This window comes from Herpailurus yagouaroundi, unplaced genomic scaffold (genome assembly GCF_014898765.1).
Source record: "Herpailurus yagouaroundi ecotype Mexico unplaced genomic scaffold, PumYag 139, whole genome shotgun sequence".
NCBI classification, from domain to species: domain Eukaryota; kingdom Metazoa; phylum Chordata; class Mammalia; order Carnivora; family Felidae; genus Herpailurus; species Herpailurus yagouaroundi.
In genome coordinates, this window is record NW_024412394.1 from 79,650,538 (window position 1) to 79,666,744 (window position 16,207).

Below are 16,207 nucleotides of genomic sequence, written 5' to 3' on the forward strand. Positions count from 1 at the left end.
ACTACACTGCACTGACAGGATACCTCTAAAGAAATGTTTAAAGATATTTTAAAACATAAGCCAATAGTTGGTAAATTACTGTTATCCTTAGTCAATGAACACATTTCTTCCATTCTTAGAAAGGTTGAGCTCTTTTACATGACTGAGGGCAAGTACATATATTTTACTAACATAATAAACAGTACTACTGACATGAGGGAAAGGATGTCCCTGTACGTCAGGTCCTTATAACATCAAATAACTGAACAAACAGTACTCCATTCAAATCATTAAAAACAAAAAGTGCCTCAGGTGGTTGAGCGTCTGACTTTGACTCAGGTCCTGATCTCACTGTTCGTGAGTTTGAGCCCTGTGTCAAGCTTTAGATCCCCTGTCACCCTCTCTCTCTGCCACTCCCTTGCTCATGCTCTGCCTCTCCCTCTGTCTCTTAAATAAATAAATAAATGCTGAAATACACCTGAGTTGAGCATTTGTTATATAAAGGAAATTTAGTAGGTGACAGGGCAAATAAAGACATATGACATATTCTTTGTACCATCAAGAGATAGATGACCTCTGGGAGGAAAAAACATGAAACATTAAATAGCTACTAGAAAAATTGTAAGTGCTTAATGAGAGTACCATTTGCCTGCGCTCGAAGTTCAGGGCAAAGGGGCAGCTGTGGACTACACAGTGTTGTGCCGAGAGAACATCGCCTTCTCTGTTAACTGAATTCAACCTTTTATTGTCTCATTTTAATGCTTTAATTAATTACTTTATTTATTCATTGATTTAAAACACTTTTATAGCATGTGTGATGTGCCAGGCACTCTTCTAAGTCCTTTGCAAACATTAACATAGTAAATCTTTATCACAATCCTACAAGGCCAGTGTTATTAACATCCACATTTTGCAGATTAGGAAACTGAGGCACTGGGCAGTGAGATATTTCACCCATGATCATACAACTAGTAGGTGAATTGGTCAAACTTTTTTTGTGTGTGTAGACAGCTATCAACGTAAGTCTAAGGACAAACATAAACCTAGCGGAAAAATTCCATCTGTCATTTACAAAATCTTGATTGAACGTCAGAATAGACAATGAGAAAGTTAAGTTGCTAGAATAAATCTGAAGACAAAGACTTAGCAGACATTTGCTTAGAGTATTCTACCCTGAAGAGTTGCCTTTCTGACATTTGCATTTTTTCCATTACAATTCTATTTTGTTTTGTTTTACTTTATTTTATTTTGGTGGCAGTAGGTGCACATTTTTTAAAACTTTTTTCCCCCAAAGAAAGACATTATTCCTGTAGATGTTTCATTTTCAGTGATTCACTTGTTCTCACTCACCTACACTCCCACAGCAGTAAAACTAAAGCAAGGCTCAGACAGCTAATCTTCTGCACTCAGTGACACAAGCCAGACAGATGAATATTTCAGAGTTCATATTTTCTCTAGGGTTTGTAGACTTCTCTTTCTATTCAGACTCTTATGAATGTCTTCTTGCCTTTCCTTCACCAAAGCCTGCTGCTGGGGCCAGGCTGGAACATGCCCTGGAACCTGGCATGGTGCCACGTTGGTATTGACTTCCTGATCTGTCTTCTGACATACATACCGCCGAGACCTGAAAAAGCAGATCAGCTATTCATTAGACTGCGTTCTAGGTACGAGGCACCATGGGGTGTGGAGAGGACTGAGGTGTCAGAAGGACCCGGCTTCTCATCTAGGCTCCCGCTTTACTCCCGTGGTGATTGTGGGCAAACTGTTCAAATTCCCTGAGACCCTGTGTCCTCATCTCCAAAATAATAGGAACAAAGCCAGCACAGAGACTCTGGGCTTGTTTTGAGATTAAGATAATGCATTTGAAATTGCCTTGGAACTCTTAAATGATTACACAGATAGAGGTGTTATTATTGCCACTGAGTAATATAAAACACCTAGATAGGTTCATCAACTTTAGTACTGATGATACCCTGAGGCGTTAATACAGGCAATTCTTCGCCTTTGTCTTTCCCCTTAGCACCTTTCTAATAGGAAGTGCTTCAGACATTAGAAACATGGCTTAATGAAAACTGAGGGGAGGAGCAGCCTTAATGAAGAATTTAATAATGGCTGATTGATTTAGTGACAAAGGGAAATTGCTTGCTGTTGTGCTGTTCAGTGTGATGCCAAGATGCCAGTTTTTCCTTGTCAGGCTGGAAGAAAAGATTGGGAAGTAGGAAGGTAATGACTTGTTTGTGATTTAGTTTGCTCTTTGCACCGATTGTAAGTTGTAGAGGATGCCCCAGGAGAGCACAGGCCAGTCAGCCCCCCAAATCCTTGTGTGGTCTGAGGCAGGAGAACACGCTTCCTTGGTCTTGATTGTACAGGTAGTAAATAGGAGATATAGGTGTCAGTCTTCTCCATACAGTTTTTACATATTATAGCAGCTCTGCTGTCTTTCAACAGCCATGGTCTGTATAGCTTGGTGTCCCAGTTGTAAAATCCCTTTCTGGTGTTATTATTTCTTCTTACTACATGCTATGCATCATCCTCTCCAAGTTGATTTCAGATTCAGGATTTACTTAATGCTGTTTTGGAAAGCACAATTCAGAGTCAAGAGCTGCATTAATGTGCTAGTTTGTTATTTATGGCTTTCTTCCAACATACGAGGGAAGAAGAAAAATGGTGGAGCTCCTGTTGTTGGGATGTAAACCTCACACATGAACATATTTATTGCAGTGACCTCAGATTTGTAGAGTACAACAGCTAAACATAATTTCAAAGAGAAGGATGAAGGTAGGATTCCTGAAGATATAAAATCCCTCATTTCTTTGGAAGATATTTTACAGACTTTGGCAAGATCTCATGTAATAAGATTCCGCTTATGAATAGCCTGCTGAGCTGTTAATGGTAGTAATGCGACATGTTTGACAACAGAGGACTGGCGTGTCAAGAGTGGTTTTGACCTGCCCTTTGAATACAGTTAGCTAAGATGTTTTAATGTTTCTTTTCTTTGATTTAGACATATAATGATTTAGATAAAGATCATTTGATTCTCTTTTTGAAGCAAGATATTAAATTTAAAAACTTGATGAAATTTACTCTTGAAAACTTTGCAAACATGATTTTCTTCATTGCTGATAATAGGATTTGCCTTGTTTTATTTTCTTTGGAATAACAATATATGCGTAAATTTTTCTCTTGACTTGGCCTCAGTTTTGGAAAACCATACTCAAAGTGTGTTATTTGAAACAAAATGCCTCTTGAATTCTGCCTTCACTGGTGCTATGGTTTATTCTCACTGCAAATAATACATCATCCTTCCAAAGCTGATTTCAGATTCAAGTGTTACTTAATGCTATTTTGGTATTAATGCTATTTGGTATTTCTATAGGTAACATAAGGATGATCATAACGGAGATAGATTCTAAACTGGGCTTTTCTAATTAAAAATACTTTAGCATGATATTATGATGAATTTCAGGAATTAAAATGAACATATATTTTAAATGGTGCTCTAAGCCTAAACCAGAAATATAACCTTTTTCCTTCATCTTTCCAGTCTGTGTAGGTCTATAGACTTTTTGTCATAACACTAAGTTAGGCGATTATATTTATAAAGGAGATAGGCCAGCCATGGCGTGACAAATAAAGGTATTCAGCCATACATATTTCATAGATTTAAAGACAAATAGGTAACAGAGCTCTACATAAAGTTTTATTGTCTTATGTATTCAGGAAGTATTTTGAGATGTTATATCCTTAGGACTATAAAAAGCCTGTATACTTTCCAAAGATTTAAAAATAATTTTTTGATCCTCGCCTTTTATAAGAATAAGTTGTCTAAAGATCATCAATAATTTTTAAGTGTAAACAGCCTTCAGTTCTGATTATATCCTGCCTAGTACACTATGTCTATGGTTACCATTACAGTAAAAAGCATGCTCTGTATGTATTCCAACCAACATTTACTGAGCACTTTCTGTACTCCTAGCACTATGGAAGTGCTTTCACCTGCATCATGTCTTTGACTTTCCTCTCCTCCCCCCTTCCCCCACCCCAACATCACCAGTGAGATATAGTAAGATAATAATAGGTACTTCCATTTTTCATATTAGGGAACTGAGGCTCAGAATTACAGATCAATGACATGTCCTGGACCACGCAGCTAATGAGGGACAGGGAAGGAATTCCATCTTGAAGTCTTCTGACACCATGCTTGATTAATGTTGGGATCTCAAAGGGATTCTATTCCAAACTACTGATTTTACAGATGAGGAGATGATACCCAAAGCAAGTGAAAAATCACCTGAAGTTCCTTCTGAATTACTATGCTTTCTCCATTTGCCTCCAAATGTTTTTAGAAGTAAAGATAGAACTACTCCCTCATATGTACTCACCGTCTCATACTGTCTTCCTGGTGAGCCCATTACTTCCACTCACCTAATCCAGCAATCCTCTTCATCTCACTTGTTTCCTGAGGTCAAGATTTATTTCTCTAGCTTTTCCTAGACATGTCCACCTGAATATATGAGGGGAGAAAACTTAAAATGCAGGCTGCTCAAAAATTGAAATTGTTAACATTTTCATAAATTCAGTGATTCCTCTTGAAATGCTGGGATTGCCTTCTTGAATAATTATCTCATTTTCTTCTCAGCTCTGATTACATTACCCTTTCACTTACTTGAACTTAAGATCTGTATGTTTTTGACTCTGGAATTTTCACCCTTGAGCTTTCTCCTGAGTTTAGGATCTACTTTTTCAGATATTTACTTGATATATCTTTCTGAGTGTACCACATATTTCTCATACAATGGGTTTTATTCTAAACTCTACATTTCCAACTATCCCCAAAGGTATCCTCTTCTTGCATTATTGATTTTGATTAAAGATTTTACCATTTACTCAGGCTCTGAGGCTAGAAAATCTTTGTGTGTGTCATCTTTTACTCTTCCTTTAATCTTAGTCTCGGCATCTAATCAAGTATCAAATTTTAACAAGTTCATCTCTAAAATACTTCTCAAATTTGCCTTTTTTTGCTCTTCTTTCTGCTGCCTTCACTGAGGCTGTGTCTTACTCCACAATTAGTGTTCTTGTGCTCTAGTCTACTCCCATTTTACAGCAACATAAAGAGCATTCATTGGGTTCTTCCAATGTGCCAGGCACTGTGCTAAGTGCAAGGCTGAAAAAGATCAAGACTCAATCACCTTTCTTTTCTTGCAGCTTTATGACATAAACTCAGTACAAGTAATTAAAATCTGTTGACAGGTTTAGACCCTAGTGTTATTTAACCCTAGTGTTCTTGTTTATTGATGAAATTTCTTCAAATCTCATTTTTTTTAAATTTTGGAAATATGAAGGTACAAGTGTTAGAATTACTGAGAGTGTTCCTGAGCTGCTTAAAAAACTACCATGCCTAGTTTTCAGGATAGTCGAAATGAGATTTTAGAAAATCATAGGAAGGCCTGGAAGTAAAGAAATGGTTGTAAAATATGCAACAGTGTATGTTTTCAAAAGCATTTTAGTTTGGTTTGGTAGAATACATGTTAAATTCTAATATGTCCCCTGAGTGCAGTAAATAAATGTCCTCTTAGGAGAAGATTTTTAAATAAAATAATCTTAAGACTCCTGAGGTATCTTAAAGGAAATTTACAGCGTGGTAAACACTATCTATAGTTTTGGTGAAAGTGGTTGTCAAATTTAATGCAGTACATTTCTATTGCTGATAGGTACACACTGGTGGATATTTTGCGTGCCATCTTACTTTCTTTAGAAGCTATGATTGAAGATCCTGAGCTTCAAGTGAATGGATTTGTTTTGATCATAGACTGGAGTAACTTTACCTTCAAGCAAGCCTCCAAACTTACACCAAGCATGCTGCGACTGGCTATTGAAGGCCTTCAGGTAAAGATTTATAAATTACCCAGTTTCTCAGTCTTTCACGTTTGATTTCTCTCATCTGATGTGTTAGAATGACGAAATGTCTTACTTACAGAATAATAAAAGGGGGAGCCTGGGTGGCTCAGTTGGTTGAGCGTCCAACTTCAGCTCAGTCATGATCTCGCAGTTAGTGAGTTTGAGCCCTGCGTCGGGCTCTGTGCTGACAGCTCAGAGCGTGGAGTCTCCTTTGGATTCTGTGTCTCCATCTCTCTCCACCCCTCCCCTGCTCACACTCTGTCTCTGTCTCTCTCAAAAATGAATAAACTTAAAAAAAAATTAAAAATAAAAAAATTTAAAAAAAGAATAATAAAAACATTTTTTAAAAAATAGTTTTTAAGCACAAGCACTAAAACCATAACTGGACAAAGGATTATAGAAGGAAAGTTGAAAGATGTGGCCTTTTTGTAGATGGGAGTTTGTAATACTGAGTGCAAATCTTACTACATCTAAACATAAATGTGGGTGCCAATTGGAGATTTTTATCTTGAGAAGCAGAACAAAGAGCACGTTTTCGATTTTAATTATTAGCTATTTAGCTTTCTTGTTTTGTTTCTCTTTCTTTTTCTGTGTGTATTAATTAATTAGGTAACTATTTGCTTTACTACTCAATTTAACCTGATGAATTGAGGATATGATTATTAATACCTTCGTGTTGCCCAAAAAGCTGTTAGAAAGGCAATCGGTCAGTATGTATTTTGATATCTAAGATTTGGAATAACTGTTTTGAATTACTTCTCTAGACTTAATTGGAGATTTTCTTCTTGCTGCTGCTGCTACTGCTGTTGTTGTTGTTGCTGTTTTTGGTGGACAGCCTATCACATAGAATTTATATAGGAATGGTGCTTCTTCCAGGGAATGACACTTACCTGGTTAGGAATTATAAAATGGAAAATCAATTATTAATTAGCGACATGTCATAAACCTACTACTGATAATTTCTTTTTAACTTTTAGGATGTCCTTCTGCTCTCTGTAGTTCGCTTTATGGTACTTTGTATACAATATTTATGGGATAAATTTTAAATTCCTAAAAAAGATTTGAGAAGTTACTCTTCAGTGATATTATTTACTGTTTACTTTCCGTGTATTCAACATGCATTTTAGAGGTTTGCAAGTCAACAGTCAATTTTTGTAACTTTTACCACTGAAAATACCACTCGTTTTAAAATAACTAATTATATCTTTGTCATTCATTAGGCTGGAAGGTCAGACTTTATTTTTTTATGTTGAATAGCCAAAATCATGCAGACCTCTGCTCCATAGGAATTTCTGACTGTGTCTGTAGGCACCTAAACTGATGGTTGATGACTCAATAAAAAGGGTCCTCTTCTCCGGGCAGCAGGACATCATCACCAAATTGAATTCACAGTTTGGATGTTGCCTCTGAAGTGAATGAGACACACTGATCCTTTTTCTCTATATAGGTTTTTCCTGATGCAGGTTTCCTGACTTGCTCTTGGTGAGTCAGACTTGCTGCTGCCTTTTCTTCAACAACACCTTTTTTAAAACTCCATAGAGATAGATAATAGGTGTTGGGAGAGGACATAGGATAAGCATGTTTGGAAATGTGTATATCATGTAAAATCACTCCTGATTCTACCCTGTTGTCAGCAGTGTGTAAAGTGTCCTTCGCTTTGTGGGGTGCTTGGGTGACCCAGTCCGATAAGCATCCAACTCTTGATTTCAGCTCAGGTCATGATCTCACGGTTGGTGAGTTCAAGTCCCACGTTGGGCTCTGCACTGAATTGAGGAGCCTGCTTGAGATTCTCTCTCTCTTTCTCTCTCTCTCTCTCTCTCTCTTCCACTTGCTCTCCCTCAAAAATAAACATTTGAAAAAAATAAATAAAGTGTCACTTCGTAAAGAAAATTGGCTTCTACAACCATGCTACTTAACACATAATGGTAATCTAGCCTTTTATAATTTTTTTAACCTGCCATCTTTTTTTTTAGCTTTTTAAAAATGTTTTATTTATTTTTGAGAGAGCACAAGCAAGGGAGGGAAAGAGAGAGAGGAAGACAGAGGATTTGAAGTAGGCTCTGTGCTGACAACAGCGAGCCCGATGTGGGGCTTAAACTCACAAACTGTGAGATCATGACCTGAGCCGAAGTTTGACACTCAACTGACTGAGCCACCCAGGTGCCCCTACCTGCCGTCGTCTTCTTTCTGCACTAGGGATAGGCAGGCCTTCAGCTACATGAAGGACTGGAGAACTCATATTATTTGCAAGAAATTGAAAATAAAAAAAGCATCTCAGGATAGATTCAGTATCTTGCTATTTACCAACTTACATGGTTTTTGGAGTCATATAAGAGTAACATTGTAAACCATTCCAGGAGAGAAAACTGACAACTTGGACATGTTTGGGAACTTCCCTATAAGCATGGCTACTATCAGAATTTCTTTAAGTGCTAAGTGTCAGCACAACAGGAGCTACCGTCAATTTAAATCTTTGTGTTTGTGTTGGAGAGGGAAGGATCCCTTGTGCTGGCTGCCCGCTTTGTTTCTAGTTCCCATAAATGTTTCAGTCCCCTTACCTTTCTCCCAGGATCCAGACTGAGTAAGAGAGTTGATTTCCTCTAATTGCCAACTGGGAAGCCACCTAAAGGAACTCTTTCTGGGAAAAATTTTGACTTGTTACTAATCTTTAAACTAGATGTTTCTCAAGTTCAGATTGATTTTTAAATGCTCTGTATCTCTGTCTCTGTATCTATGACTACTTCTATATCTAGATCTAAAAACAATAGCAATTCTGAATAAGAATATAAGATGTGCTAAAAACGTTCCATTCATTGGGGCATGGGGGCATTTCATAGTCTTCTACTGAAGTAACATTTTTTTATGGCTTTCGTAATCATGACTCTGTTTTACTTTGCATATATTATGTATGACATATTATTGCGTATTAATACATGTTTCACTCTAAGCATCAATTTAAACTGTTTTTTTTTTGAGATTAATGTAAGTCCAAAAAAAAGTTTGAAGTAAGATATATACACAATGTCAGGTTGCTAAACACAACTACTACCCTCATCAAGACCACCACCACTACCACAATAGTAAACCCCTTCCAATGAACCTAGTCAGGGAAATGAAGAGATAGGATATTTTGTAACAACTCAGTGAGAATTTATACCATGCTATAATCTTGCTATAATATATTACTTTTATTTAGGCGAACACAACAAATATTCAAGGTACTTGAACCAAAAATAAGAAAGGGTACCAATGGGTCTAGTGCCAGGAAGAAAACTTACTTTAATTATGTGTGTTATTAATAGGATGATGTAATTGTGTTTTGAAGAGGCCCCGTCTCTTTTCCTTTTCAAGTGATTGTATAACCTTTCTAAATTCACACACCAACCCCCCCTTTTCTCAAGCAAAGGAGGATTTTGAGTGATCTGGCTAGAGATAGCACCTGACACCTGGGAAAAAGACACATAGACCATTGCTTTTAAGATCCACCTATGATCAAAGTGCAAGGTCAATAGAAAGATAATGCAGAGGGGTGGAAACAGAATGGTCTTTAGAGGCAGATAGACCCGGGTTTGGATGACAACAATGCTACATATTAAATACTTGGGCAAATGACGTACCTTGTTTGAATCTCAGTCCATTCACTTATACCAATTTTAGAGTATTAAATTAGAAATGATACATCTTTTGCTTAGGAGGTGATAGCAATGCTCAAAGTAATTGATGTGGATAAGCTCATTTGTCAGGCGGCATATTTTTCTGCAAGTGTGCTGTTTTTCTTACAATTCAGTGACTACTTAGACTGTGAAGACAAAGTTGATTGACTTTGGGAATCTGAATAACATCACATTTTGCTTTTAGTGTTCAGGTTTTCAATACGCAGGTTGCATTTTTTTTTTTATCACTTCACTGTGTGGTTAAGTAACATCTAGATATTTTCACATTAGACGCCAAATAAAATATTTGTTCATGCTGGAAACCAAATGAAAAACGAAATTGTTTCACCTGGTGAAAATTAATCTTTATTTTTTGGGGGAGAAACTCCAGGCACAGTGGGAAAGATAGCAAATATGTGGATATCCTTGGCCTGGATGGATGAACAAGAGTTTACTAAGTGGATGAGGACAGGAAGAACCTGTCAGACAGGAAAACTTTGGGGAGGTGTTTTGAACAAACACACAGCTGTAAGGGGTCAAAAGTACGTGATAAATCTGTTTTGAGGAAACTAGACCAAGAAGTTAATTGAGGCAAATGATCAGAGGTGAGCAAAGAAAGACTGGCTAAGAACTGTTTCAGTGGGGTGGCGGATGGCACCCTATGTGGTTTGGCCTGTGTTTCTCCAGACTTGGGGAGTTTTGGGACAGGAAAGTGACCTGGTCACTCTTCTGCTTTGGAAAGATGTCTCAAGTAGAAGAATGGACTTTGATAGAAGGATAGAGAAGTTAGAGTACTCTGAGAACCTCCATACTGGGGCACCTGGGTGGCTCAGTCAGTTGAGCACCAATTTCAGCTCAGGTCATGATCTCATGGTTGGTGAGTTCGAGCCCCATGTCAGGCTCTGCACTGACGGCTTAGAGCCTGGAGTCTGCTTCAGATTCTGTGTCTCCCTCTCCACCCCCCCCCCCTTCTTGTGCCCTGTCTGTCTTTCTCAAAAATAAAATAAACATTAAAAAAAATTTTAGAGAGCCTCCATACTACCGGGTGGTAACTACGTTGATCTCATTTTATAGGACAGGAAATGAAACTTCAAGACGTTTAAGAGACTTAACCAATTTTTCTCACCTGACATGAAGGGTTGAGTCCAGGTTGTCTGACTCCAAAGACCAATGTGTTTCCTGAATCTTGTTTTATTGTTTCTAGGGCTGTGCTTCAGAAAAAGTGGGTAGGCTCAGATTAGAGTGACTTCCCTCCCCCATGCCAAAATCCTCACAATATACAATTTGTTTCTTGGGGTAGAGAGCACAATTCTAACTAACGAAGTCACAAATGGCTGGCCCGTGGCCTTGCACTTTCTTTGACTCCTAGTGGCAGAACCACTTTCTTCTTCCCAGTGAGCATCCACTTTGAGTGATTGTCAGCCTCTCAGTCCCTGTGATGAAGGCCCAAGTGAAAGGAACTTTTCTCATAGCCAAAAAGAACTTTTACCAACACAACCACAGATTGATAAGCCACTCATGATCTTGGTCCAAGATAATTCTGTATGCTTTCTCTGTGCAGAATCTGTAAATATTTTTTAAATTTTTTAAAAATTTAAAAATTTTATTTAAATCCAAGTTAGTTAACATATAGTGTAATAATGATTTCAGGAGTAGAATTTAGTGATTCATCACTTACATGTAACACCTGGTGCTCATCCCAGCAAGTACCCTCCTTAATGTCCATCACTCATTTAGCCCATCCCCCACCCAAGACTCTGCCAGCAACCCTCCTCAGTTTGTTCTCTGTATTTAAGAGTCTCTCATGGTTTGTTTCCCTCTCTGTTTTTATCTTATTTTAGCTTCCCTTCCCCTACGTTCATCTGTTTTGTTTCTTAAGTTCCACATATGAGTGAAATCATACGGTATTTGTATTTCTCTGATTGACTTATTTCACTTTGCATAATACCCTCCAGTTCCATCCACATTGTTGCCAATGTCAAGATTTAATTCTTTTTGATCACCAAGTAATATTCCATTGTGTATATATACCAGATCTTCTTTTTTTTTTTTTAATTTTTTTTTTCCAATGTTTATTTATTTTTGGGACAGAGAGAGACAGAGCATGAACGGGCGACAGGGAGAGAGAGAGGGAGACACAGAATCGGAAACAGGCTCCAGGCTCTGAGCCATCAGCCCAGAGCCCGACGCGGGGCTCGAGCTCACGGACCGCGAGATCGTGACCTGGCTGAAGTCGGACGCTCAACCGACTGCGCCACCCAGGCGCCCCCCATACCAGATCTTCTTTATGCATTTGTCAGTCTAGGGATATTTGGACTTTTTCCATAATTTGGCTATTGTTGATAGTGCTGCTATAAACATTGGGGAGCATGTGCTCCTTCGAGTCAGCATTTTTGTATCTTTTGGATAAATACCCAGTAGTGGAATTGCTGGGTCATAGGATAGTTCTATTTTTAATTTTTTGAGGAACCTCCATACTGTTTTCCAGAGTGACTGTACCAGTTTGCATTCCCAGTGCAAAAGGGTTCCTCTTTCTCCACATCCTTGCCAACATCTGTTGTTGCCTGAGTTGTTAATTTTTTTTTTAAATGAAAGGCATCAGAGGCACCTGGGTGGCTCAGTCAGTTTAGTGTCTGACTTTGACTCAGGTCATTATCTCACAATTTGTGAGTCTGAGCCCCTCATAAGGCTCTCTGCTGTCAGCACAGAGCTTGCTTTGGATCCTCTGTCCCTCTCTCTCTCTGCCCCATCCTTGCTCGCATGTGTGCGGTCTCTCTCTCGCTCTCTCTTTCAAAAATAAATAAATATTAAATAAATAAATAAACAAATAAACAAATGAGAGGCATCAAACAATTTTACCAATATAATGTAGCTCCTTGATAGATGAGAAGCAACATCAGATATTTTTGTGGAAATAAATTATTCAGACTCCATTGGAAAGAAGCAAGAAAGAAAATGATCTCGCTACTTATAAGAAGTTCATTGATTGGGGTAGTCATAGTAATAGGAAGCATCTTAGAAAATCAATACACGATTAAGTGGATGTGACTTGTAGCCCTGGGAAGCCAATTAAAACATGAAATGTTTGGAGATACCTGGCACAGCTTAGACTGCTTGAATTTACAGTGAAGCAATGTTCTTTTTAATATTTTTTTGTCATTGTTGCTCTATTTTTCTAAAATACTAGCATTCTTAAAACTCTTTAGTAATGAAAAAGTCAAACTCTTACGAATCCAGAATCTCTTGTCATTTTTTTTTAACTTATCCTAACCCTACCTGTGTTGTTTGTTGTTCTTTGGATATATCTATCTGTTATTCCCTCCCAGCTCTGTTCTCCTGTGTCTCAGTGCTTTTGTTTCACAATTTCACAGGAATCCCCAAACTCCATCTGCTGAAAAGTACATAATGTAGTCAAGGCGCAGCTTGCTGTCAGGGGGGTTGGCTGTAACAAGGAACTGAATAGCTCTTTGAGTTTCTACTTCAGACTCAGATGTAAGGGCCATCGCAAAATGCCTAAATCAGTGCCAGATATTTTAAGAGCCCTTAATAAGTAGGACTTGTGAAAGAATAAAGAATATGTAATCAATTCACAGTACCTAATGGCAGCCCTTTCTTCTGTCTAAAGGGTCTAGTGTTAGAAGCGGTCACTAATCTGCTAGCTTTGAGAGCTCTAGTCATTCATGTGGAAGGCAGAAAGTGCTGCTTCTACAAATTCTGGCTCTGACTGTTTGGAAGCCCAGTCCTACCAGGGGGAGCTTGCCAAAAACAGAAGACATGCTAATGACTTGGAACATCACTGTCCAAGGCTAGCGGGTGACGAGCCCCATTAACTTCAGTCCAGCATTAGTTTGTGCAGTCCTCCAAATCCTACCTACATTTCTGGCAGCTTCCAAATTGCACGTGTTTGTGTGTGTGTGTATGTGTGTGTGTGTGTGTGTGTGTGTGTAGAATGGTTAAGAGAGAATATCCAAAAAGAACTCAGTGAGATATTGAGTTAATTAGGAATTCCTAATAAAACAAAAGGGCTCTGTGCTTTGCAACAGTGTTCTTTGCAATGATTGTTAACCTGCCAATAGTTTGCAAGCTTATAGTGCTTTGGACAGCAGCAGAAACCTCTTGCATTCAAGCTACTTTGTAAACTTAAGGCAGCATTATGGTGCATTGATAGGAGAGGGCTGAAAAAATGCCTGTCTTTTTAAAAATGAACACAGATTCATGAACTGCTTTCATTCAGACAGCCTGAAGGTGGGAGAGTTTATTTCCACATTGTGTATGCACAGGCAGAACCATATTGAGAAACAGTGACAAGGGCAGTGTGTAAAAAAAAGTGACATTTTCTTCATCACATGCATAGCTGTCTGAGCTAAGTGTGCTTCCTTTCAGTTGTTACTTAACCTAAAACAAATGAGTGAAACCCTTGAAGTTGCTTTATTTCATGGTGTGATAATGTGGTGGTTTGGCTGAGAGGTTTAGTCGCCAGAAGTAGGACGTTGGAAGTCTTTTTAAAAGCTGACAATAGGCATGTAAAAGCTATATATAATATTTAGTTCAGCAAGCAAGCTAAGGATTATATAATCTTTGATAATGGGCTAGGTTAATTCTATGCATATATACACACACACAGCACATACATGTATATATAAATGTATATATCATTATCTTTTCTTGTGTTAAAATTGCTGTTTATTTTTTATTTAAATTTTTTTTTTCACATTTATTCAATTTTGAGAGGCAGAGAGAGACAGAGCACAAGCGGGGGAGGGGCAGAGAGAGAGGGAGACACAGAATCTGAAGCAGGCTCCAGGCTCCGAGCTGTCAGCACTGAGCCGGAAGCGGGGCTTGAACTCACAAACCATGAGATCATGACCTGAGCCGAAGTCAGACGCTTACCGACTGAGCCACCCAGGTGCCTCAAAATTGCTGTTTATTTTTTGATTAGCAGCTAAATCTGTTTAAAATGTCTAGTTGTAGGAAGTAGGTGTCAACTTTCACAAAAATGAAGAGATTGGTGCTCTTGAGTTATTCAACACGTATTTACTGACTTAAAGTAGAGAGTATTATCAATAAAATTTACTACGTGTACACTTTCAACTACTGAGGAAGAGACTACTTATCATTTTGCTTCAAATAGCCAAATAATTGCAGTGACAAAATGGAAAGAAGCAAATAGCAATCTTTTGGTCTGAGTCAGTGAGATAATGATAAATGGATAGAAAGTAATTATCTGTAATGAAAAACTGAACGAACCATATGAGCTGTTCTGCATTTCATTTTATTTGCTATGTTTAGACATGTCCTTAACTAGAGAACAAAAAAGATGAGTAAGTGCAAGTTCTCTTTTATTCTTTTTAGTATCAATGCAAATGCATCTTGATATATCCCTCTTCCCCAATGGCACTTTATTTTTTTACTCTCTTCACTTCTAAACTGCAAAATGAACATTCACTTATCCTTTCAAAAAATTAGTTTTGAATACTCTTCAACCTTAAAAAAGAAGGAAATTCTGCCATTTGCAACAGTATGCATGAACCTGGAAGACGTTATGCTAAGTGAAATAAACCATGCACAGAAAGACAAATGAGTACATGATCTCACTTATACGTGGAATCTAAAAAAAGTCAAATTCATAGTAACAGGAATAGAATGGTGGTTATCAGGGGTGGAGAGATGAGGGAAATGGGGAGATGCTGGCCAAAGAATACAGAGTCTCAGTCATAAGATGAATAAGTCTGGAAACCTAATGTACAGCATGGTGACTATAGTTAGTAGTGGTATACTGTATACTTGAAATTTGCTAAGAGAGTAGACATTAAGTGTTTTTAACACACACACACACACACACACACACACACACACACACACGGTAATTATGTTAGGTGAAACATATGTTAATTAGCTTGATTGTGGCAATGATTTTACAATGTGTGTATGTAACATAATCTGCTGTGTACCTTAAATATATGAATTTTTTATTTGTCAGTCATTACTAAATAATTCTGGGAAAATATTAGGACCCTAGTGTCATCAGATTCTCCTACAGATGTTGATAAAATTTACATGCTTATTTTTCAAATGTTTAGCCATTTTACCTTCATAAATATAACTTCATGGACATCTAAATCAAAATTTTTTGGAATATCAAATTGAGGTGTCATTTTTGTTTTTGTAAATTTTAAAATTCTGGTACCATATTGCCCAAATCATAGAGGTACGTGATTCTTCTGTCTCTTCCATGGGTAGCACTCTTGCTATATTTTCTTTTCTTTTTTTTTCTTTTTTCTTTTTTTAAAATTTACATCCAAATTAGTTAGCATATAGTGCAACAATGATTTCAGGAGTAGATTCCTTAGTGCCCCTTACCCATTTAGCCCATCCCCCACTCCCGTAACCCCTCCAGTAACCCTCAGTTTGTTCTCCATATTTATGAGTCTCTTCTGTTTTGTCCCCCTCCCTGTTTTTGTTTTATTTTTATTTCCCTTCTCTTATGTTCATCTCATATGAGTGAAGTCATATGATTTTTGTCTTTCTCTGACTAATTTCACTTATCATAATACCCTCCAGTTCCATCCACATAATTGCAAATGGCAAGATTTCATTTTTTTGATTGCCGAGTAATACTCCATTGTATATATATACCACATCTTCTTTATCCATTCATCCATCGAGGGACATTTGGG

At 37.7% G+C, this 16,207-nt stretch overlaps 1 protein-coding gene across 2 annotated transcripts in view; it reads left to right on the forward strand.

Moving 5' to 3' along the window:
* The window catches only part of CLVS2 (clavesin 2), a 70,490-nt gene that overhangs the window by 7,066 nt on the left and 47,217 nt on the right, over positions 1–16,207 (forward strand). For both annotated transcript variants that reach the window (XM_040474535.1, XM_040474534.1), the window contains exon 3: positions 5,691–5,865. In XM_040474535.1, the coding sequence (XP_040330469.1) occupies positions 5,691–5,865 (175 nt within the window). The remainder of the gene's footprint in view (positions 1–5,690; positions 5,866–16,207) is intronic.